Here is a 24476-nt window from a genome sequence, read left to right on the forward strand (position 1 = left end):
CTTTACAAAAAGTGATTTAAAAAGAAACTCAGAATCTTCCCTTCGGAAAAAATCAATTGTGGCACACCCATTCTAGATTCCAAGTCCACTCTGTTCCATAGAATCAGCAAGTGCGACCCCGCCCTTCGCGCCGATCCAGCACCCACAAGTCTGTGCGCCAGGAGACTCCGCCCCGGGCGCAGATCGGACCGGACGGCCGCGCCGGGCCCGACGTAAAGCGAAGGGTTTCGCGACAGCTCAGACTCCACCCCTTCGGCCACATGTCGCGCAGGTCTTCCCGTCGGACGCCGCGCCACCCCCTCGCGCTGCTTTACGAACCCAGCGCGGCGGCGGCGCCCCGCCTTCTGCCTCCGTCCTCGGCTCCCCGCCCCCTCCTGGTTTCACGTCTCCAAGCCCGTCGCGCCCGCTATAATCACGTGACTGCCTCATCCGGGTCCTTTGCGTTCTCTCTCCCTCTCCCAACATGGCGGCCTCAGGTGAGTGAGCGGCCGAGCGTGGCCAAAGACCAGGCTCGGAAACAGCCTCCGGGCTTGGTCCGCTCCTTGCTGGAGGTCGGGGGCAGGAGGCACCGGCTCCTTTCGGACCTGGGGGCAGCGGCAGGCTAGCGGCATGGCCGCTTGAGGTTACCGCCTCGGGATGTCTAGGGGGAGGGGAAGGCCTTCCCCTCCCCCTCACACCCTTTTCACCCCGTTGCGCGAGGTTGGAGTAGGCAGAAATGGTGGACCCTGCCTTCAATTGGAGGAGGCAGCACAGAGAGACGTGCGGGAGGCGCGAGGCTCTCAAAGGCGTGAAGCACCGCGCCCGCGCCAAGGCGCGGGTGGAGGAAGGAGGCGGTTGGCGCGCGGACCGGAACACATTGGGCCGGGTCTCCAAGGCGCGAGGCCGTTGCGGACCCTCGTGGGGGCGGGGGGGTGCAGTTAGAACGCGAGCGCGAGGCTGTGGAGGGGCCGATGAAAGCAGCGGTGCGCGTGCGCGGCACGGGCGACGAGGCGAGGTGGTGGAGAAGGCGCGCCTCAGAAACACGCGCTGCTGGACTCCAGATGGGAAGCCTGGATGGACCTGGCTTTTGCTCGTTTATGACCTTGTACTTTAAGCTTTAGTCGGTTTGGGAGCGTGGCACGGCCGCTGTACTCCCAAGCGAACGCATATTAGGTTTGGCCCCACTATAGTTGGGGGTAGGGAACCCAGGGTGCTCCCACGTGTTAGGTGCTGTAGGGATAGACACCTAGATTTCTCCTGTGCCTTTTTCTTTCCACCTCTTGATTCAACCAACAGTTTTTATTGAGTGCACACTATATGCCAGGCAGAGGTGGGGAAGGAAATCGGGGCGTTGCATTATATAGAACTTCCATTTTTTGGGTAGTTTTAGTGTCAGGATTCAGCTTTTGTCATTTTCCCAGATAACTGGGAAACTTCCAGAAGGTGCTATTAAAATAGTGGCTAGAGGTTCTGCGTGCGTTTGTTTGTTTGGTGGAATGTATATTCCCTGCATTGCAAGTGAGGTTTGTGGAGGTCGTTTCGGGTTTTGTTTTTTTGTTTTGTTTTGTTTTCCAAGTTTTTTGCTTTTTGGGTTTTTTTGGCATTTGCAGTGGACCTGTGAATACCAGAGGGCTTTTAGACACCCAGCATTAGTTTTCGTTTTAGTTTATTTTTTATAGCATAATCTGTTAAAAATACCTTTTGGATTGCTGTGCCTAAACTGTGCGACAAGGTCTCTCATTTAGCTCTTGACTATCTGACCAGGCTTGCCTTGGGGTTGTTGGGATTAAAGGTGTTTAGCAACACGCCTGGCAACATTCAGTGTCTTAACCAGAAGTCCATCTTTTCTAATATTACAAGGAAATCGGGTTCTGTCTTTGGAAAACTTTCTCACTGAATCTACTGCCTTCGGCCATGAGAACTTCCTTTCCTCCCCTGCATTGCTGGACATTGAACAGAGTTTTTGGCCGTGCCAGGCAAGCACTCCAAGCTAAATCCCCAACCCTGGGTAACAGCTTTTGTTAGTAGAGCACTTAATTGAACAAGCCTGTGAGAGCATGTAAAGAACTGGTGGTTTCTCCAGCTGAGGAAAAATTGCTCAAAGATTTGTCGAGGGTCACGTTGTTTGCAGGTAGCAGATCAGACAGAGTCACAGTCCTGGAAACACCAGGTTCCTAGCTGGGCTCATTAAGATTGTAAGTACAAGAACGAAGTTGGAATTGATGGCTAAAAGGATCGTCTACAAATTACAAAAACGTATTTTAATCAGTGAAAAATACTCCTTGGCTTAAAGTTTAGTGTCTTAACTAAATGAGAAATCTAGATGAATTTCCTCTTGGGAGATTCTTAGTGGTGAACGACATAGCTGGACTGGGGAGATGGTTTGGGGCACTTGGTGCCAATGCTGTCAACTTGAGTTTGAAGAATCCTTGTAGTAGAGGTGGGAGCAGACTCCTGCAGGTTGTCCTTTAACCTGTGTGCAATCAAAAAATAGTCAAAAGTTAAAAGAGAAAAAGACACCCTGGTAAGTTGTGTATTTGGTTTTATTCTGTTGACTGTGATCCACTGGTTTACAAGATTTCCCTGATGGTGTCTCCTTTCCTTTTTCTTTAATAATCTGCCCTCCTAGGAAGGTCTCCTCTCCAATTCAGTTCAGAGTTGGAAATGGGTCTTGGGTTTTCTCTGTAAAAATGCCAGATACAACTTAATCACTATTTGGTAAGGTGAAAAAATATTTGAGACAATACTAGTTTCCATATGACCTTAGTATCTTTGTCTCAGAGCTGACTGACAAATGAGGATTCTTTTAAGTTTCTAGGAAACCTGAACCTATGTAGGCAATTCTTTAGTTGCTTCTTTAAAAGAAGACTTAAATCTATGAGGGTTTAGCTGAGCAAGCTACCTTGAGTATTGTCCTAGCACTCAGAAGGTTGAGGCTGGAAGATTGCCATAGTTCCAGGCTAGCCTGGACTACAGTGAGATCCTGGCTCAGAAAAAGGGCCTTTACATTTTTATTGTGGCTATATGAGTTGTTAAGTGAGCTGTCTCAGTTTTTTTCATTTGTTAATGAACAGTTTATCTCTAAGGAATCGTGTTTGATACAGGTTACTTTAAAATTGTAGTTAGTGTATAAGCTGTGCCTAGGACTTTAATTGATAAGACAGGCATGCTGTGAGGTGTTTCTTTGGTTTTTTTCAGTGAGAAGATGTATTAAATGGTTTCTTTTTTGTGTTGATCTTCATAGTGAAACAGTTTCAAGAACTAGTTAAATGTATACAAATTATCTTTTTGTACAGAGTATTTGTTGCTCTGTAAGGATACTTAGATCAAGAAGTCAAATACTAAGTATTGTCAATTGAAGGAAAATGGTGTTTCATATTGAAACAGTATGTATGTTTACTTTAATAATAGCTTTGAGCTGCGTGTGGTGGCATCTTTAATCCCAGCACTTGGGAGGCAGTGGGAGGCGAATTTCTGAGTTTGAGGTCAACCTGATCTATAGAGTGAGTTCCAGGACAGCCAGGGCTACACAGAAACCCTGTCTCAAATAACAAAACAAAATAGCTTTGAGATGTAATTTACAAGGGAACTAACTGTTTTAAGGATCAGGAATGGTGTTAGAAGGGAGATGAAAGAATTGAACTGGTTAAATCAATGTGTGGCAAAGACTATTTTTTTAAAAATATTTATTTATTATATGTAAGCACACTGTAGCTGTCTTCAGACACTCCAGAAGAGGGCATCAGATTTTTGTTTTGTTGTGAGCCACCATGTGGTTGCTGGGATTTGAACTCAGGACCTTTGGAAGAGCAGTCGGCACTCTTAACCACTGAGCCATCTCACCAGCCCCCAGCAAAGACTATATTCTTGAAGAACTAAACAAAAGAGTTGATCTTTTTTTTTTTTTTTTGAGATAGGCTCTTTGTAGACCAGGCTGGCCTTAAACAGAGATCCTCCTGCTTCTACCTCCTAAGTGCTGGAAATAAAGGTATATGTAGCCACACCTGGCCTTAAAATTATTCCTTTTATTTTTAATTGTGTATGTGTATCTAAACATGTGCACGTGGATACAGGTACATGGATACTTCCTGTGGCTGTAGTTACATGTTGTTCTGAGCTGGGTACTGGAAACACAGTCTGAACCACAGACCTATCTTTCCAGCCCCCCACAGTTGAAATCTTTTTAAATGTGGAAGGCCCTAATGTTGAAGGATCAAAGGGCATAGAGGATTTTGATAACTTGTCGATGAAATAAGATGGAATAAGACAAATGGTACTATCTTACTTTATTCTCCTTTAGAAACTGCTTATGTGTGACTGGATTACTGTGCAGCCACATTAAATGAGAGATCTTTTAGGGGATTTTAGTCTTTTTTTTTTTTTTTTTTGGTTTTTTTCAAGACAGGGTTTCTCTGTGTAGCCCTGGCTGTCCTGGCACTCACTTTGTAGACCAGGCTGGCCTCGAACTCAGAAATCCGCCTGCCTCTGCCTCCCGGGTGCTGGGATTAAAGGCGTGTGCCACCACGCCTGGCTTGGGATTTTAATCTTGAAGACTTGCCTCAACCAGATTTGGTGGAGGAAGGGGCAGTAAGGATGTTTTTGTTGGTGGTGGTAGGTTGGTTTTATGTATATGATACACTGTAGCTGTACAGGTGGTTGTGATCCATCATGTGGTTGCTGGGAATTGAACTTGGGACCTCCGCTCACTGCGGCCCAAAGATTTATTATATGTAAGTACACTGTCACTGTCTTCAGACACACCAGAAGAGGGCATCAGATCCCATTACAGATGGTTATGAGCCACCATGTAGTTGCTGGGAATTGAACTCAAGACCTCTGGAAGAGCAGTCAGTGCTCTTAACTACTGAGCCATCTCTCCAGCCCAGCAGTAAGGATGTTAAAGGGAGAAATAATGACTTAAAAGGATTTTTTTAAAGTATTAATGTTTTGTTGTAAATGTTTTATTGATGCTTTAGCTTATTTTGAAATAGCAAGTAATGTTAATGATTTTTTTTCCCTAAACTTGAGTTAAAAGGTTAAGAGTTGAGAAAACCTAATCTACAAAGTTGATTTAAGCCAAATCATTTCAAAGGGTAGAGTCATTCTAGATTACGCTGTGGTGGTGGAAGGTAAAGACTAATATAATGTGGCTGGAGAGATGACAGTGGCTAAGAGTGCTTGGTAGTCTTGCAGAGGATCAGGGTTCAATTCCCTGCTCCCAGGTGGTGGTTCACAATTGTCTGTAATGCCAGTTCCAGGGAATTTCATGCTTTTCTCATTGGTTATTTACATCTCAAATGTTACCCCTCCTTCCCAGTTTTCTCATGTTTTTATATTTTTATGTAGGAGTGCTTTGTCTGCATGTACATGCCAAAAGAGGGCATCAGATCCCTTTATAGATTGTCATGAGTCGCCATGGTTGCTGGGATTTTAACTTGGGACCTGGAAGAGCAGCCAGTATTCTTAACTACTAAGCCATCTCACCAGCCCAACTAAATACAAGTAAATATAAACTGTAGGACAGTTTTAGGACTCACATAATAAAAACATCAATCAGCAAATGCTCATACGTGTAGTCTTGTTTTGTTTTGTTTTGTTTTGCTTTGCTTTGTTTTTCGAGACAGGGTTTCTCTGTAAAGCCTTGGCTGTCCTGGAACTCACTCTGTAGACCAGGCTGGCCTCAAACTCAGAAATCCGCCTGCCTCTGCCTCCCGAGTGCTGGGATTAAAGGCATGCGCCACCACACCCTGCTCAACATGTAGTCTTATATAGTCTACCTTGTATTGCACAAGTGATCTTATTGTTGGTTAACTCAGTGGCCTAGAGTGCACAGAGTCCCTGGGTTCAATCTCCAGCACCTACCTTGTCAGCCTGGTTTGGTGGTGCATGCCTGTGATCACAATACTGAGGTGGAAGCAAGAAAATCAGAGTTCAAAGTCATTCTTGGCTGCTTGGGCGTTTAGTGGTCCGCTGGAGATGCATGGGGGTGGGGCACAAAACTTACACATGTCTGCATGTGAATTGGAACAGAGCGAGTGCTTTAGGACCCAGCCTCTGATGAAGTATTTTCAAACACAGTAAGTTAACTGTAGCTCAATCCAGTGGCCAGACCTCGGTAGTCTAACCTTAGAATTTGAAATATGGCATAGTCAACAACTGATTCAGAGAAACTGAACAGACTAAGGATCATGTGATCTGACTGATAGACTATCAATTTTTTAGAGTCACATTAGCATTAAGTCACTTTTTTTTAAAAAAGGACTGACTTATAGTCATCTCTTCATTTGGGTTGAACATTCAACCTCTAACACTTGAGGCTGTTGTTACATACATAATGCTGTCTGTAGCATTCATAGCAAAACAGGGTACCTTTATTTTCTCCCAACAGCTTTTGAATTTGAAAAAGCAACTTTCTTTTTAGTAAGCATTAGTGTATCGAATTAGAATATTCTCTTGAGGGCTGGCGAGATGGCTCAGTGGGTAAGAGCATCGACTGCTCTTCCAAAGGTCCTGAGTTCAAGTCCCAGCAGCCACATGGTGGCTCACAACCACCGGTAATGAGATCTGACGCCCTCTTCTGGTGCATCTGAAGACAGCTATAGTGTACTTGTGTATAATAATAAGTAAATCTTTTAAAATATATATTCTTTCTTGAGTTGAAAGGTGAGAATTGAAAGGACTCGTGATTGTTAAAAAAAACATGAAGCTTGAGTTTCAGGACAGCCAGGGGCTATACAGAGAAACCGTCTCGAAAAACCAAAAAAAAAAAAAGAAGAAGAAGAAGCTGCTGGGTGAACCATCCCTTTAATCCCAGCACTTGAGGAGCAGAGACAGGCGGATCTCAGAGTATGTATCCAGCCAGGACTGCATAGTGACAACTATGAAGCTATTAGGATAATAGCAAAGCTCTTAACTTTTGGAGGAGGGAACAGTCACTGGTTACCAGAGCTGACCTCAAACTTGAAATCATCCAATGGTACTGAGTTAACAGGCCGATTCCTACCCAGCCAGGTAGGATGGTTTTGCTTTGGTTTTGGTTTTAGGGGAAGTTCCCCCCTTAATGGCCTGGTGGTGACTTTGTTCTAGAACTCCTCTTGGTCCCTTGAATTGACTGTGCTGGGTCTGAAGTTCTGAAGGTACAGAGAATTCAGGTTATTTGCATGCCATTTAATCAAATGCTTTCAAATGCCACTGGGGGCAGCAGGCATTTTACCGTGGCTATGATAACCTGCCATAGAAGTTATTTCCTATTCAGTGTCCTGAAGGAAGAGCCCTTCATGTGCTAGGAAAATACCTGAGGTTTCCTTTCCTTCCCTCTGGATAGATTTTTTGAGTCTTCCCTGTGGTTATTTAACAAGTAGACAATACACATAAAGTATTGTATAGCTTTGTGTAGCTAGAGACTGTTACATGTAAGTAGGAACTGGTTTTCTTTGTATTTAAGGAGCAGTGTATATACTAGCATGTTAGAATTTAGATTAGTTTTATCTATATAGTTGTTTTACCTGCATGTTTGAATTCAGAAGGGGCCAGATCCTCTGGAGTTATGGGTGCTGAGAACTGAATTTGGGTCTTCTGTAAGGGCAACAAATGGCTCTTAATGACTGAGCCACCACTCCAGTCTGTTAGTTTTACTTTTTAGAAAGCACTTTATTACAGGAATGGTAAAACAGAAACACTTAGATCCCTGAACTCAATGCTACCTTGGTTTATATAGCAATTTTTTTCCCATTGTAAGTCATTTCTAAATTAAATTATCTTTCTTTGGTTTTTTAAGCTTTCTCTGTAGACCAGGCTGGCCTCCAACTCAGATCCTCCGGCCTCTTCCTCAAGTGCTGGGATTAAAGGTATGTGCCACCACTGCCTGGCTAAAAATTTCCAATGTAACTGGAGAGTGATTTGTTGTAAGGCCTTTGCCTTATTTGTCTATTAGTAATAAATGAAGGATTTCTCCATTGTAGTCATATTTCCCAAAGGGTATTAATGGATAGCTTTCCTTTTCTATACCTAAAGATGTTGTATACTTAAGCATTTATAGTTTTGTGGGACAGGGTCTCGTGTATACCAGGCTGTCCTCAGACTCACCCTATAGCTGAAGATGGCCTTTAACTTCTGATCTTCCTTCCTCTACCTACTTAGTCTAGCATTTCAAGTGTATCCTGCCACACTCAGTTTATATAGTAAGGATTAAACCCAGGACTTCATGCTTCTATGCCAGCAAATGAGCTATTCTCTACCACCACCACCACACACACACACACACACACACACACACACACACACACACACACACACACACAACTGTCCTCTCCTGTCTCAAATATTATGCCTGACTTCTTGAATGTTTTGTGTTTTCTCCACATTTATATCTGCGTAACAATTCTTTTATGATGTGAATTCCACAATCCAGTTATCTGGTAGGTCTTTGTTGATTTCTTTACATGTCTTTAATGGTTCAGGATAAGACTTAAGTACTTACTTGTCTTTGAGTAATCTTTCTCTCTTTCAGCAAAAAAGAAGAATAAGAAGGGGAAGACCATCTCCCTAACGGACTTTCTAGCTGAGGATGGAGGAACTGGTGGAGGAAGCACCTATGTCCCCAAACCAGTCAGCTGGGCTGATGAAACAGACGATCTGGAAGGAGATGGTAATTTCCCTTTGTTGTTGTCCTTGGAGCTATCATTGTGCTTAAAATTAAAAGTTCACTGTTTTCTAAATAAAATGGTATTCCATGATTTGCCTCGTTTGTGATTAGAAAGGATTTTAATTTGTACAGCTTGAAATTTTTTATGTGTTTCAGGGTATTGGGTTTAATCTCTGGTTGACTTTCAAACTAAAGTGAACTTTGAGCATAATCACATGCTGGGCCTGGCTATTTATTAAGACTGAGCAGCTAGGTGTGGTGGTGCGCTCACTCTGTCTGTTACAGGGTACTCTAAATGTGTAAGGCTAGCTCAAGGGATACATCGTGACTGTTCTGTATTTCCCATGTAGTTAATTCCTATTTTGTTCCCTCAGCCTATTTTCACCTCAACTTGATGCCAGCAGCTGAATATACACAACTTTGTCAATTGCGTTGTGATATCACTCATAAGGAAAACCTAAAAGCTTTGTGGTGTTTTGGTTGGGTGGGTGGGTGGGTGGTGTTTGGAGTATGAGCTCACTATGAATCCTTGACTGGCGTAGAATCCATAGAGATCATCTGTCCTGGAATGCTGAAATTGAGGCTTGCGCCACCCAGCCTGGCCTTGGTTTTGGTTAGGGTATATATGTTTCGGCTTTGTGTTTCAGACAAGGTCTCCTGTTGCCCTATGTGACCTAGACTTGATATTTCAGACAAGGCTTATCTCAAGCTATCAGAGATCTGTTCACATCTGCCTCCTTAGTACTTGAATTATAGACATGCATACCACACCTAGGGCTTCATCAGTCTAGCCAGTTTTCTTTCTCCATTCCTACCCCACCCCCCAAAAAACTTATTGCAAATTGACTACTTTGTGTGTGGCCTCTTTTATAATGAAAACAGGAAGTTTTATATAGCTTATATATTCTCTAAATGTTGAAACTAAATACAAATTCAGGGACCAGGACTAGGATAGTTGTTTTTTTGTTTGGGTTTGGGGGGAAGACAAATCTTGAGGAAGCCCTGGTAAGGTGGTATGAGCTGTAATTCCTGGGATTGGGAAGTAGAGACAGGAAGGCCTCGAGCCCCAGGGTAGACACACACTGTCTTCACAAAAGCAAAGGTGGGGAAGGGGCAGAGCACACAAGCCCCGCCCATGTGGGAGTGAGAGCTGTCAAGAGTGCTTAGCGTGTTGAGGTAGAGAGGATCCTGGTCAAATGCTTTACCATCAGATAATTGTCTTCACTGAGTTTTGTTTTCTGTATATAGAACAGTGTCGCAGGCTTCTCAGGCTAAAGTGTTTTATAGTAAACATGTGAAGGATTTGGTTCATAGATTCCTTAAAGAGTGAAATGAGAGAAAGCAGTCAAAGGCCTTAAGATCCACAAAATAGACCTTGAGTACTCCTTACTTTCTGTTTTTTTTTTTTTTTCTTTGTTTATGTGTAATAATTGTGTGCCTGTTGGATCCCAGCCACCATATGGGTGCTTGGAAATTAAACCTGAGACCGGCAGGAGCAACAAGTGCTCTTAACTGCTGAGCCATCTCTTCAGTCCCTCTTTTTTCGATCTTGATTATAACACCTTAGAAGTATTTTCTTGTCTTTTGCTTCAGTGGCACAGCCTTGTTTTGACTTGGCTTGGTGTTGGCATGAATCTCTGGCTCTAATCTTATATGCATGTGGATCTGTGGGAGTTGGTTTGAAGGATTTTGCTTTTTCAAGACAGGATTACTCTGTGTAGCCCTGGCTATGCTAAGACTCACTCTCTAGGCTGGACTAGCCTTGAACTCAGATGTAAAGGTGTGTGCCACCACCTTCCAGCATGTGCTTTTTAATACAGAATCTCTTTTTTATAGTAGTGACTGGTCTGGGGTTCACTGTGAATATTGGGCTGGTCTCAGACTTTGAGCCAGCCTCTACACTATGACTGCTGGATTTTGGGTTGTTTTGAGATGGTCTTAGCCTGTAACCCGGGCTGGATTTGCTCACATTTATCCTACTGTCTCAGTTACTCAGGTGCTCTGCCATGCTTGGCTTCTTAATTTCCTTTTGTCTGCTCTTCTGTCCTAGTGTCAACAACTTGGCATAGTAACGATGATGACGTGTACAGGGCGCCTCCAATTGACCGTTCCATCCTTCCCACTGCTCCACGGGCTGCTCGGGAACCCAATATTGACCGGAGCCGTCTTCCCAAGTCGCCACCCTACACTGCTTTCCTAGGGAATCTGCCCTATGATGTGACAGAAGACTCCATTAAGGATTTCTTTAGAGGATTAAATGTAAGTGTCTTTTTGTGTCAAACTGTGGGATATTGAGGATAAAAGCTAAATAAACCGATTGTGGGATGGGCCACAGAGGAAGGCAACAGAGTCCAAGATGCAAAGAATACCTTAATTAATTTTGTTTTAAGGGTTAAATTACTATGACTTGAACAGTGTGGGCTATAGAGTAATTTGTCTTCTGCCCCTCTACCCATTTTTCTCCCAGGTTCTTATATGTTCTTTGGAGAAATTACTTTTTGTTTGGGTTGGTTTGTTTGTTTTTAACCCTGTTTTTTTGTTTGTTTGTTTGTTTCTTTATTCTCTCAGATCAGCGCTGTACGCTTACCACGGGAACCCAGCAATCCAGACAGGTTGAAAGGTTTCGGCTACGCAGAATTTGAGGACCTGGATTCTCTGCTCAGTGCTCTGAGTCTCAATGAAGAGGTAAAGAAATTAAGAGGTGGGGTGAGGGGGTGGAGAGAAAGCTCAGCCTTTAGGAGTACTGGCTGCTCTTCCAGAGGACCTGGGTTTAATTCCCAGCGACCACATGGCAGCTTATAGCCATCAGGAACTCCAAGATCTGACACCTTCCCCTCAGACAGACAGGCAGGCAAACCAATCACAGAAAGTGCAGGCGAAGGATGGGCAGTCTTTGTTTATCAACCAAACCGAGTCCCTCCTGATACCATTTCAGGTACAGTGATTGCAATGGAATTTTAGGGAAGAAACCCAACATACCAGATTTCTAATGAACCTATTTACTACTTTATGTCAGCTCTAGGGTTTTACTTTTTAAAAATAAACTGCCTTTATAAATGTAGAGAGAAAAGTTAACTAGGTTCTCTAAAGTGTATCTTTTCGGGGCTGGGGTATTTAACTCCAGAATTTCATAGTCTGAATCTACCATTTGGTATAATTGTAAATAAGCAGCTCTTAGAAATATTTTCATTGAATAATGATTTAAATGCCTTAGTCTGTATCAGATAATGTTAAATAAAATTCACTGGTAGAGCCAGATATCCATGTTGGTGCTCAGCAGTTGGTCAGAGTATTTAAAAGGTAATTAGGAAAGGGGAAGTCAGAGGAACTAAGCTCTGAGTTGAGTGAAAAGGCCTGGAGAAAGCAGTCCTCAGTGTGCCGCTGCTGTGTTGTTGGCCTGTTGGATTGAATAACTAGCTGCTTTGGTATTTTAATTGTCCTTGTTCTTTGGACGCTGGGTCTTCCTATAGATCCTAGGCTGGCCTGGAACTTGCTTCCTGAGGGCTATAATTACAAGCATGTTAGCTGATTGAGAATTGCTTTCATTACACTAAATTGAGTTTACTCCGGTATATGAAGTTAGCTTTCGAAAAATAGAGTTAACTTTATATTAATCTAACACCAACTTTGTTAACTCTAAATTTGCTTCAAATTTTTCTTGAAGTTCTTGAGTTTTGTGTTATGTTTGTTTGGTTGGTTTTTCGAGACAGGGTTTCTCTGTATTGCCCTGGCTGTCCTGGAACTTACTCTGTAGACCAGTCTGGCCTTGAACTCAGAAATCCGCCTGCCTCTGCCTCCCAAGCGCTGGGATTAAAGGCGTGCGCCACCATGTCCTGCTTCTTAGAGCTTTTTAAGCTAACAAGGGTCAGTTAATAGGATCCTATGCTCTCAGTCTCTAGGTAACAGGAGAATTCGTGTGGATGTTGCTGATCAAGCACAGGATAAAGGTAAGAAAACTGGTAGAACTTCCCAGTTTGGTGTAGTGGTCCTAGGGAGGTAGTGAGGCTAGAATCAGTTCTCAGCCTGCTTTGTTCCATGGTAACTTTAGGCAGTATTAAAGGAGATTTGCCTCAGTCGAAGGGACTACTACTGATACCTAATGAGTATAATCCAGATTCATCCTATCTCCTTCCGATTTCAAACCACCTACTATCCTTGGGCTGTAAATTTATAATTAGATTTGCTACCTAGGAGCTTGAGCTTTAGTGTGATATAGATAAACATTAATTAAAATACATTTGAGGAAAAGAATAGATCGGTTACCTGGAGAGAGCAACCTCAAGGCCTGGCCTTGGGATGCCAGTGCAATAGAAACCGTAGGTGGGATGTGAGGGACCATGTGAGAAGTAAGTGGTGTCTTGGGTGAGCTAACTTGTTTGGTTTTCTGTCTACAGACAGGGATGACCGTTCTTTTGGTCGAGATAGAAATCGGGATTCTGACAAAACAGACACAGACTGGAGGGCCCGTCCCACCACAGACAGTTTTGATGACTACCCACCTAGAAGAGGCGATGATAGCTTTGGAGACAGTAAGTTCAGGTTTTTTAATTGTTTCTTGGGTCTGTTTGATAATGGAACGTTAGAAGTTGGGGAACAACTTATAAAGTCTGGTTTCTATGGAGTTTTTTGGGGGGAGTTATTTTGATAATAAGAATTGTTGACAAATGCAGATAAGAAATTTGATAAGTTCCTAATTTTAAAAAATATTAACAGAAAGTACAGGCATTTCTCTTTGAACACAATTGTTTATAAAGAATAACTGAGGCAGAAGAGGTAGTAGCTTGGTCTCAAATGTTAAAGTCCTATCAAACAAGCAGTGGGATCCTAAGTTGGATTCCTAGTCTCCCTGGTAAGAAGACAGATGTGGTGCAGTGAGGGTGGTAGCTCTAGAGCCTACTGACTTGTCAGTGGGTCTATCTACTTCAGGTCACAGAGAGACCCTGACGCCAAGCAAGAACAACACAGACCTACATACACACAGACATGAAACCTACAGCAAAAAGCTGATGCTTATTTAAACTCCACCAGTGAGATTCCATGTGGAACACAGCCAGGAACGGCTATGTGACTATAATTGTGCTTAGCTTTTAAAGGTGACTTTCAGAAAACGTAAGATTGATTCACTTAAAAATACAGTGACTAGGGCTGGAGAGATGGCTTACAGTTAAGAGAACTGACTGCTCTTCCGAAGGTTCTGAGTTCAATTCCCAGTAACCACATGGTGGCTCACAACCATCTGTAATGGAATCCGATGCCCTCTTCTGGCATATAAGTGTACAGGCAGACAGCACTTTAAAAAGTTTAAGTAAATAAACCTGTTTTTAAGAAAATATTGACTGTACTTTGTGCTGAAGAAAGTATACAAAGAACCTTTTCACTGAACACTGGCAGCAGCAGGAAAGGCTGGGCAGTGCTGTGAGAGTGAAGGTGAGATGCAGCCTTGTGTTTGCCTGTACTGGGTTGTGTTAATACTAAGTTTGTTTTTGAGGTGGTCTCACTATGTAGTCTTGGGTGGTCTGGGACTCAAGAGATCTGCCTGCATTAACCCTACTGTGTGTTGAGATTAGGGTGTTATTTTTTTGTCAGGTGTGGTGGTGCATCCTTTATTCCCAGCACTCAGGAGGCAGATGCAGCTAGAGTTCAAGGCCAGCCTGGTTTACAAAGCAAGTTCACGTACAGCAAGAAGGGAGGGAGATAACGTGGAGGGAGTGTGTAGTCGAGAACAGGATCCAGAGAGGCCAAAAGAAGGCACTGGATACTTGACCTATGAGCAGTGTGCACTCTTTAAGAGTAGAGCCTTCTCCTTAGCCACTGCCAGATTTTTTAAAAACATTTATTGGTTGCCTAACCAAGCACATGTATGCCTTGGTATAAGTTGTGGAGGTCAGAGGACAACTTTTGAGAGCCTTGTTTTCTTTCCTCCATGTGGGTCCTAGGAATGGAACTCAGGTTGTCAGGCTTGAGAGGCAGGATCTGCTGAGCCGTCTCTGACCCTCATGCCAAACTTTGAAACAGTCTTTGGTTGATTGGTATCAAACATAGAAAATTCTAGCTATAGTCTCTTGTGCTTAAATGTATTTAAACATCATGTTCTAGAATTTGTATAGAATATATAGATATTTATCATTATCCACCCAAGAAAAAGCATATTAAAACCACAAAATTGAATCAGGGAGATATCCTGTACCTGTTATGGGGGTGCCAGGGGTGGCTTTTTGAAAGAAAAATGACTTTGAACTTGATCCTGCTGCGATCCTGCTGCTGCCCAGCATCCCAAGTGGTAGTGTGGTCCTATGAATTAAATCTAGAGCCGCATGTGTGTTAGGCAAGCATTCTGCCGAGTGAGCTCCATTCCTAGCACCCATCAGGGATTGTTTTTTTCTTTTAAAGAAATAAATACTAAAACATTTAAGTTGGTACAAATGGTTTGTGGCTGTAGTCAGAATAGAACTCCAATTGGTCTAGTGAGCTGCCACACTTGTTACCTGTTTTCTTTTCTTTCTAGAGTATCGAGATCGTTACGATTCAGACCGGTATCGGGATGGGTATAGGGACGGATATCGGGACGGCCCACGCAGAGACATGGACCGCTATGGGGGCCGGGATCGCTATGATGACCGAGGCAGCAGAGACTATGACCGAGGTAGTCATGATAATAATACTCAGTTGAAAAACACTTCTCAAGAATTTTCTATTTTGCTCCCCCCCCCCTTTCTGTGTGACCACAATTTGAGATCTGTTATTAGGCTATGACTCCAGGATAGGCAGTGGCAGAAGGGCATTTGGAAGTGGGTACCGGAGAGATGATGACTACAGAGGAGGTGGGGACCGCTATGAAGACCGCTATGACAGACGGGATGATCGGTCGTGGAGCTCCAGGGATGACTACTCTCGGGATGATTATAGGCGTGATGACAGAGGTACTCATCTCTTTCTTCATGGAGCAGAAAACTAGAAAGTTGTTTCTCAGTTGTAAAGGAGGTGGCAGAGCACAGTAGACCTGGGTGTGGATGGCAGCGTGGAGACAGAATGTTTTCATCTTGGATGCTGCTCCATAGCCATCTTCAGTTAACATTTAATGAACTGTAGAAAAGGAGAAGACACAGCCTTCTGTTGCCCTATCAGTGAGGAAAATGAGAGTCCCAGCCAGTCATTATCACTGATTCTATGAATGGTGAGATTAGTTTTCAGAGGTCAACTCTGAGTATTGTGCCCCTAGTTACCGAAACAAAGCACTGTTACAATCAGCTCTAACAAGGGCTAAGAATAAACAGCAGCCACCTAGGCTAAGTGTGGCGACACCATCTGAATGTTAGTTTTTTTCTACCTTTGATCAGGATGAAAATTGGTCTTGTTAGGTAACACTGCTTGATTAAATTTAAGTCTATTTTGAAAGTACTTTGATAATTTGAAAAGTGAAAGAAATTGGACTACTAAGAATTTCATACAAAAGTGTAAGAACTAGATGGAGCCTCCCTTGGCTGTGGAGGTAGTTTAGATTCTAATTGCCTGCCATGCAGAGAGTGAGACTACTCCAGCACTGATGGCTGTGTTCGCCTGTGTCTATAATATACACACCTAAAACTCTTCCATGTCATATTGCTACAAGGTTTTGTTTGTTTGTTTTTAACCTGTTGAAAATGTTCATCTTCAGACCAGATCCTTGAACAAGATTCCTAAGAGTCTCGAGTCTGGCTCTCAGCAGTCACCTCCTGGTGTTTTGGAAACTTTAACTTAGAGTCTCGTTTGCCTTAGGTCCCCCCCAGAGACCCAGACTGAACCTCAAGCCTCGAAGCGCTCCTAAGGAGGATGACGCCTCCGCCAGCACCTCCCAGTCCAGCCGGGCAGCCTCCATCTTTGGAGGGGCGAAGCCTGTTGACACAGCTGCTAGGGAAAGAGAAGTAGAGGAGCGGCTACAGAAGGAGCAGGAGAAGCTGCAGCGTCAGCTGGATGAGCCAAAACTAGACCGCCGGCCCCGGGAGAGGTGAGGCGTCTTCAACAAGGGGCTTCTCCCTACTGCCAAGTCCTAACCCTAGCCCTGAGCACTTGGGAAATGGGAGTGGTTACTGGTTGTCACGCGGATGTGTTTATTGGGTGGGGTGGAGCAGTCTACAGAGTGTAAGAGTGTCACACACTAAAGACTTCTGTGACTTCATGTTTTCAAAAAGACTTGTGCTACACCTGACATAAATAGAAATTGGTAGTGCTTTGGAACAGAAGTAAATAAATGGTTGACCCAATTCTTTTTTTATTGACCTTTGTGAGCATGCATGTAGAGGTCAGAGGACAACTTTGTGCATCTTCAGACTTGGCAGGAAGTGTCCTTGCCTACCAAGTCATCTCACTAGCCTTGATCTTTGAAAACAGGCCACACCAGAAATCACTGAGCCCAGTCAGGCTTCATGCTCTTCATGCTCTTCATGCTCTGCTACCAGGTGGTGCAGGTGCCAGCATGACCTCTAAATTCATTCTCTCTTATTACATAGAGAATGCTTTTTCTTGTTGAATATAGCCAGGAATTATTTCGCTGTTTTTTTCTGTAAGCTTGTATGCTATGGTCATATAGCATACAAACATAAAGAATATAAGAATTGTTAGAAAAATATTTTTGTTTTCTTTGAGACAGGGTCTCTAGTTCTGGCTGTCCGAAAACCAGAATGGCCTCTCAAACTCAGAGGTCTACCTGCTTTTGCCTCCTAGGATTGTTGGGATTAAAAGTATGTGCTACCATACCTGGCACAAATATATATATATATTTTAGGATTTTATTAGGAAAAGCTCAGCACTGTTCTGTCTGAATGACTTTCACATCTGTCTTCAGAGCAGAAGCTAATGTGGAATCCTGAGGTATTCAGAACAGCATATGTAACCTGCTGCCTTGAAATGGTTTAAGATAAAGAAAGCCGTGTGATACAATCTTACACTGATCATGTGGGCCAATGTGACAAAGCTTAAGAATACTTGCTGCTCTTGTAGAATCCCCAGTTTTAATTCCCCTGTTCCCTTAACCACCTGTAACTCCAGTTCCAGAAGATCTCATGATGATGTCTGGCCTCTAGGCACCAGGCACATGCATGGTACACAGACGTACATGTGGGCAGCACATGCATAAAATTAGAATACGGTGGGTAGCTTCTAAGGAACAATGTCCCAAGGTTGTCCTCTGGCCTGCACTCACCAAGACCGTGTATTAATTAATTAATTAATAGATGTTAATTCGTGTAAACCATTTGTATCAGATTCATTGTGGCATTAAGTGTCGTCTTTGTTGATCTCTTGTGTGCAGACACCCAAGCTGGCGAAGTGAAGAAACTCAGGAAAGAGAACGGTCAAGGACAGGAAGTGAGTCATCGCAGACTGGGGCCTCAGCCACATCTGGCAGAAGTAAGTCAGGTGGGGTGGGTATCGGAGTCCTGTCTCCCGCAGATGTGTGGGCGCTGTGCAGTGTTAACTTCTTTTTCCCATGTAGCCTTGGCTGTCCTAAGACTTGTGTGACCAGACTGGCCTTGAGCTCTGCTCAGAAGCTCCTGAGTTAGCAAGGCCTCGAACAGGTGCCAGAATAGACACTTCAGTGATCTGCAGACTGTCTGTCACTAAGGAGAATAGTTGACTGTTAGATGTCTTGTTTTTGTTTTTTACCATTTATTTTGTGGAGGAGTGGGGTCTTGTGTCATGATACAAGGCCAGAGGAAAACTCGGAGCAGTCTGTTTTCCCCAGAGAGAATGTTCCAGTCATTGATTGATCTCAGCAGGTTTTGGTGGCAAGCTACCTGCTATGATATTTTGCCAGCCCTATTTTCTGTCTCACTGGTGTTGGTTTTTTTAGAGCCACCTCACTTTGCACTGGTTTTTGACCTCTTGGGGTGACATTATTTGATGTTGTTTAGGCAACATTAGTGGTGTTCTTGGGGGTAAATGGTCATTTCCTCATTAGCATGTGTGTGTAGTGTCACAGAGTCCTGGGCCACTGATGACTGCACCCCTCCTCCTGTAAAGGAGAAATTGTAGAGTTCCCAGTTTTAATTCCCCTGTTCCCTCAATCACCTGTAACTCCAGTTCCAGAAGATGTCATTATGACGTCTGGCCTCTAGGTACCAGGCACAAAGAAGACACTTAATGCCACGATGAATTTGATACAGATGGTTTACAGGAATTGTAGAGTCCTCCTCTTACTGTGATTCGCTGTTGCTAAAGCTCTCCTTCCTCCCAAGTTTACTTGTACTTGAGTGTTTTAAAACAGCCCAAAGCCAGAGTGATTTGTCAATGGAGCCAAGTGTTGTAAGAGTTTTCTGAAGCTGTTTGACCTTTGTAGTCGCCCTGTAACATGGTGTAGTGCTCCTTCTGGCTAGAGTAAGTGTGATACTGGTTTTGTGTAGCCGCTTTGCTAGAGCTTGTACTTCAGATGTAGGCTGTAACTGTTGGCAAAGCAAGCTCCATGGTTCCAGAGAAGTTTTTGTGCAAATACAAATGTGTCTGGGTTTTTGTCCCCATGTAAAGGCCTCTGCTGAGCTGGAGTTGGGCAGTGGTTCCTGGGCTTTGGTCCTGAGTCCCATTCACCACAAGAGCGTGTTATTCCCAGTTACGGCTGTCCTAATACATAGACAAGTTGTAACACCCCCCCCCCCACCTCCCCGAAAAAAGTGTTCATTCCTTCCAAATAAAGACAAGATTGCTGTTCTTTCAGATAGCTTTTTCCCCTTTTCCAGAAAGCACTTTTCTCCAGGTGGCCTGGAAGCCATTGGTTTATGTGTAACTGTAGCTATCAGGAACCAGTTAGTGTCTGTCTGCTGCTGATGGAAAAGAATGTGATGCCCCTATTCCCCTGCTGCTACAGTCCAGGTGGGCTCTGTACAGCGAGCTCCTCTTCCCCCACAGATACACGAAGGAGAGAGAGTGAGAAGTCTCTAGAAAATGAAACCCTCAATAAAGAAGAAGACTGTCACTCTCCAACCTCTAAGCCTCCTAAACCTGACCAGCCTCTAAAGGTAATGCCAGCCCCTCCACCAAAGGAGAATGCGTGGGTGAAGCGAAGCTCTAACCCTCCTGCCCGATCTCAGAGCTCAGACACAGAGCAGCCGTCCCCTACAAGGTGAGTAGGCCTGTAACAGCAGCTGCTTAGTGGAGGTGCCCTGAGGGAGTGTGTGCTGCAGAGGAGGTTGCCTCCTGTATAATTCATATACTGTTGTCTCAACAGTATCTGTTTTCTTGATTTTTGTTAACCAGTTGACATGAGTTTGGTGGATTAAGATCAGCTATGATGGGAATATTTACCATAGAAATATGTAGACATGCTTTGCCCTGGGACATACTGTCAGTGTAACCTTGCTCACTCAAGTGATTCTTAAATTTTTCCAAGAGAAGACTCCAGCTAAGCATGTTGGATTTCCAAAGCATATGGCCCTTAAGTGTAGAAGACAACAGTCTTTCCTGTATTTTAATATTGTAGTGTGGAATGAAAAGGCAGCCTGGTACATTTGGAAAATGGTGTAAGCTTGTGTTGTCTTTCCTGTAAAAACTGATGGCTGATTGCTTGCTGCTTTATTCCAGTGGTGGAGGGAAAGTAGCTGCAGTCCAGCCCCCTGAGGAAGGACCATCAAGAAAAGGTGAGCCTGCACCATGTGAACAAGTTCAGTTCCTAGCACCCCTGTGGTACTCACAACCATGCATATCTCCAGTTCTTTCCAGGGCATTTGATGTGCACACACGCAGGCAATGCACATAAATAAAATAAATGCCTGTAATGAGAGACTCCAGGATTAAGCATCTTGCCAAAGAATTTTTCTTTTTGTTTTTCTCTAGGCAAGGCTTCTCTGTGTAGCCCTGACTGTCCTGGAACTCTGACCAGGCTGACCTACCTGCCTCTGCCTCCCGAGTGCTGGGATTAAAGATGTGCACCATTACTACCTAGCAAGAAGACATTTTTTAATGGAAGCTGCAGTGTTAGTTCTTGGGTCAAGTGATGTGTTTCAGTCATGGTCATCACTGCTGCCCTGTTAGCCTCCTTTCTGCCAGTCCCCTTCTTCCCAGCCAGCCTCTACTTTCATGGCTTTTGTGAGGGAGTGGCCTACTGTGTTTTATTGAGGATTATAGAAACGCTGACACCTTAGCAGTGGCTCTACTTCCCTACCCCCATCAACGTTCAGCTGTCAATTGTTTTATTGTTGTTGTTGTTTAATGTTCTTTGATGAGCTACCTTTTCTGCCAGAAGAGGGCAGGAATGACTTCTTCAAAGAGTATTTAAAGCTGCCTCTTCCTGGTAAAGCCTGCCTTTGTGGAGAAATTGGACAGGAATAAATGTGTCTGTCCTGTCCAAGTTTGAAATGTCACCATTAGTAAACCAAGGTCACTACAGAACAATCTATCTAGTTCCTATTTCTGTCCTGCTTTCTAGGTGATGGTCACTACAGTAGGACTTTTAATGGGAAAAAAAGGCTTTAGGCTGGTTTGGAGTGGGGATAATTCCCCTTCATACGTGTTTCCTTCAGCTTAAAGGAAAGCAAGGACAGGGAGATGAGTTACTTTCTAACCCTTGAATTTGGTTTTGTGTTTCTGTTTAAACAGATGGAAATAAAGTGGATGTGGTGGGTGCCACACAAGGCCAAGCTGGAAGCTGCAGCCGTGGTCCCGGGGATGGAGGGAGCAGAGACCACTGGAAGGACTTGGATAGGTATCTATATTTTTTTTCCTCACTGTTTATGAATCTTGTAGTGTTAGACGCAGGGAATCTTTATAAAGTAGTTCTTGGCTTTCTCAAGCATTGCCAGGTTTACCACTGTGAATAAACTAGAGTCACGGTTAGATTTGCAGAATCTAAAAATAATGCACTATCCCAGCAACACTATTGAATACCTATTGTGTCTCTGCAGGAAGGATGGCAAAAAAGATCAAGACTCCAGATCTGCGCCTGAGCCAAAGAAACCTGAGGAGAACCCAGCCTCTGTAAGTGCCATGTGCCTTTCCTCTTAGTTTTGCGTCTGACTCCTTTTGTCTCCAGTGAGCACACTTAAGGTGGGGTTACCTTCCTCGGCTCTCGGAAAGAGGATGTGTGCGGCCGTCCACTCGTGCCCCTGACCCTCCCTGCTCTCGCAGAGGAACGGGTGTGGTCTGGGCTCCCATCCATGATCCGTCCTCTCCTGTTACAGAAGTTCAGCTCTGCAAGCAAGTACGCTGCTCTGTCTGTGGATGGCGAGGATGAGGATGAGGGCGACGACTGCACTGAGTAGGACCTCCGCACCCTGTGCTTTCTCCTAGTCTCCACCCCGGAACATTCAAGAGCAAATCAAACCTCTATCCAGACAAGACAAAATAAACTCACCATCTCCTGAAGACCTTTCTAAACTTTTTTTTTAATGAAATGAAATTCTTTTGCATGCTGCTGCAGCCTTTTAAAGTATTGAAGTAACTGGAGAATCACCATTGTAGCCAGAGACGTGGCTACCGCTTTTGAATGGGGAAGTTGTGTCTGACAATACCAAGCAGTTACTGTGTGACTAGTGCCTGGGGCTCCATTCAGCAGAATTGCAGTGACAGAGAGGCAGTCACATCAGTTAGGCAGTAGAAAAAGGTGCAAAGCAGAAGTGAGATTTCTACTTTCTAATTCTTATCCTGAGATGGCACCTGTGAATACCCAAACATTACCTGAATTTACCTGAATAAATTTCCCATCCTTAGAAAGGTAGCTCTAGTCTCAAGCTGTTTTAGTCTCCAGGAGGCTGCCAGCCCCTCTACTTTAGTTCTGACTTCAATGGGGCCAGCCTAAGGGGGAATTGTTTTATTTTTTTACCCCCCAAGGGGGTAGTTGGGAGTGAGTCTACGGGGCACTAACAAGTAGTTCCCGCTTGGGGACCAAGATGAACGGAAACTCAATCGTGGTTTGGAAAGCTTTGGGGAGGTGACTAATTATATTTTATACCCGGTAGTGAGGGAAACAGTGTGACCTCCAGTAAACACATACATAGAATGGTCATTTCTGGATGAGGAAGCACTTAACAGGTAGTGAGAAGGCCTGGCTTTGCCCCTTCTAAACTCTCCTTTCTAGAGGTTGAAATATACCCATATTATTTTGAAAACCTTGTCACTCTGGTCATCTCATGGTCTCCATGACACTTAGCCTCCCAGAGCTGTCTGTGAGTCACACACCTCCCACAGACACTGTATCTTAGCCACAAAAAGCCATGGCCTGAGGACTCGCTGCTTTTCTCAAGCAAGCCAGTGAGTTTTCTCTGTGCTATCTTTGATTTCTGCCTGCTCCTGCAGCTTTCAGCCTCAACTGATGGGCTTGGGTGGTGAATAGGGGTGTGTAAATGGGGTGAGTTGGAGGTCTTCAGCCTTGAATGGGATGTAAGGTTTCTATAAATCTCCCTCACTGGAGCCCCACGCTGGTGCTTGTTTATAATGTATGTGACCCTGACTGGTTTTCTGCTTAGGAGGGTTGGCTTCTTTACTCCCCTCAAGAATAAAGGATAATGCAAAGAACGATTGAGCAAGGTCCTGGTTTCTCTTGCAACACTGTAGCTTGACCTGTCTGCTTTGATGTGCACCTTTGTAGGGGTCAGCTCCAAAGATGGCGAGCCTCCCTGTTGTGGGTAGTCAGGTACCTGCAGACAGAGGATACCTTGGTCCTAGGCCTGCTGTGCAGGAGCACTGATGTCCCGTGCTGCAGCAGTAGGCACAGCAAATCGCTTCTCCGGTGGATTTGATTGGCTAGTAGCTAGGAAGTGGGCTTTTGCAGATACCCACAGTTGAATGGGTTTTTTTAAACCATTGTTGTAGACAATGAGAAGGTAGTTTGCCCTCTTCATGTCTATTTCCCTTCCAGATAGTTGCATCCGAAGACAGCTGTTTTGTCCCACTCTCCTACTTTGCTCCTCTGTTAAAATAAAAACAGGGGTTGACTTATGTCCCGCTCCTGAATACATGTAAAATTTGTACAAAAATATCTTCTATGAAAATGATTTGTAATCTGTAGACATTACTTGGGAGATGTCTTGAGATGTAAAATCCCATCCTTTGGGTTGAGGGTTTTTTTGTTTTTCTCCAAATAAATCCAGTCTTTAAAGTTGATGGTTAATGTTGCAGTTTATCGCTCTTTCCCCCCCCCCCCCCATGCCTCTCCTTTCCCCACCCCTTCCTTCCGTTTCGCACAGCAGTATGTGAGCTGTTGCAGGACAGTGGGTAGGCTCACCAACAGTGGAGATGGACCTCTGTGCATGGAGCCCAGGCAGGGTTCGCCGTCCTGGTTGACTTACTCCAACCCCCAGTGTTTGCCTCCTTGCAGTCCATGAAGCCACGTGGTGGGCTTGCCTAGCAAGCTGTTGGGCACTGATACAGGGAACCACCTCAAGAGATATTTCAGACTTAAGGGAGCTTTTCAAAGCTGGTCATCGCTGAAAACAGGAAAATGAGTTAGGATAGAGACAACCTCTAGAGTCACGAGGAACTGGAACACATTTGAGGGACTTGTATCCAAGATGGGGATGATGCAACTAAAAGCAGCTGCTTGTCTAGGGTTGGGTTTGGTTTGATTGATTGGTTGGGGTGTTTTGTTTTTTATTGAGGAAAGGTTTCTCTGCACCCCTGGCTGTCTTGGAACTGACTCTCCATTGCCTGGCCATTGCTTTTCTATTTCCTAACAAAGCCAAAACTGGCAGAGCTGGTCTGGGATCCATGAATGGCTAGGCATTGGGAGCTTTTCAGTGTGAAAGGTTTCCCAGGCTTTGCTCCAGAAGCTAGTCCCAGGAGACCAATGATCATGGGCTGGGAGCAGCCAACATCTGGGAAAGGGGAAACAAAGACACAAAGAAGAGAAAGATGGTCATGTCTGTTCCAGGAGGATCCTCTAAAAAAGCAAGGC

The 24476-nt window shown here is 44.2% G+C and overlaps 1 protein-coding gene across 1 annotated transcript; it reads left to right on the plus strand.

Moving 5' to 3' along the window:
• The first annotated feature begins 285 nt into the window (after window positions 1–285).
• Eif4b (eukaryotic translation initiation factor 4B) lies at window positions 286–23686 on the plus strand. The gene is made up of 15 exons (NM_145625.3): window positions 286–476; window positions 8489–8626; window positions 10674–10882; window positions 11192–11308; window positions 12516–12570; window positions 13018–13152; window positions 15129–15266; window positions 15370–15543; window positions 16379–16607; window positions 17910–18007; window positions 19499–19712; window positions 20171–20226; window positions 21185–21290; window positions 21490–21562; window positions 21766–23686. Exons 1-15 carry the CDS (start codon window positions 464–466, stop codon window positions 21844–21846), a joined length of 1836 nt encoding a protein of 611 aa, NP_663600.2. The 5' UTR covers window positions 286–463; the 3' UTR covers window positions 21847–23686.
• The last annotated feature ends 790 nt before the right edge of the window (window positions 23687–24476 follow it).

The sequence above is a fragment of the Mus musculus genome, chromosome 15 (assembly GCF_000001635.26).
Source record: "Mus musculus strain C57BL/6J chromosome 15, GRCm38.p6 C57BL/6J".
NCBI lineage: Eukaryota > Metazoa > Chordata > Mammalia > Rodentia > Muridae > Mus > Mus musculus.

Coding starts and splice junctions, on each gene's coding strand:
- Eif4b (NM_145625.3), top strand. Junction 16,608..17,909: donor GACCGCCGGCCCCGGGAGAG/GTGAGGCGTCTT, acceptor TCTTGTGTGCAG/ACACCCAAGCTGGCGAAGTG. Junction 18,008..19,498: donor CTCAGCCACATCTGGCAGAA/GTAAGTCAGGTG, acceptor CTTCCCCCACAG/ATACACGAAGGAGAGAGAGT.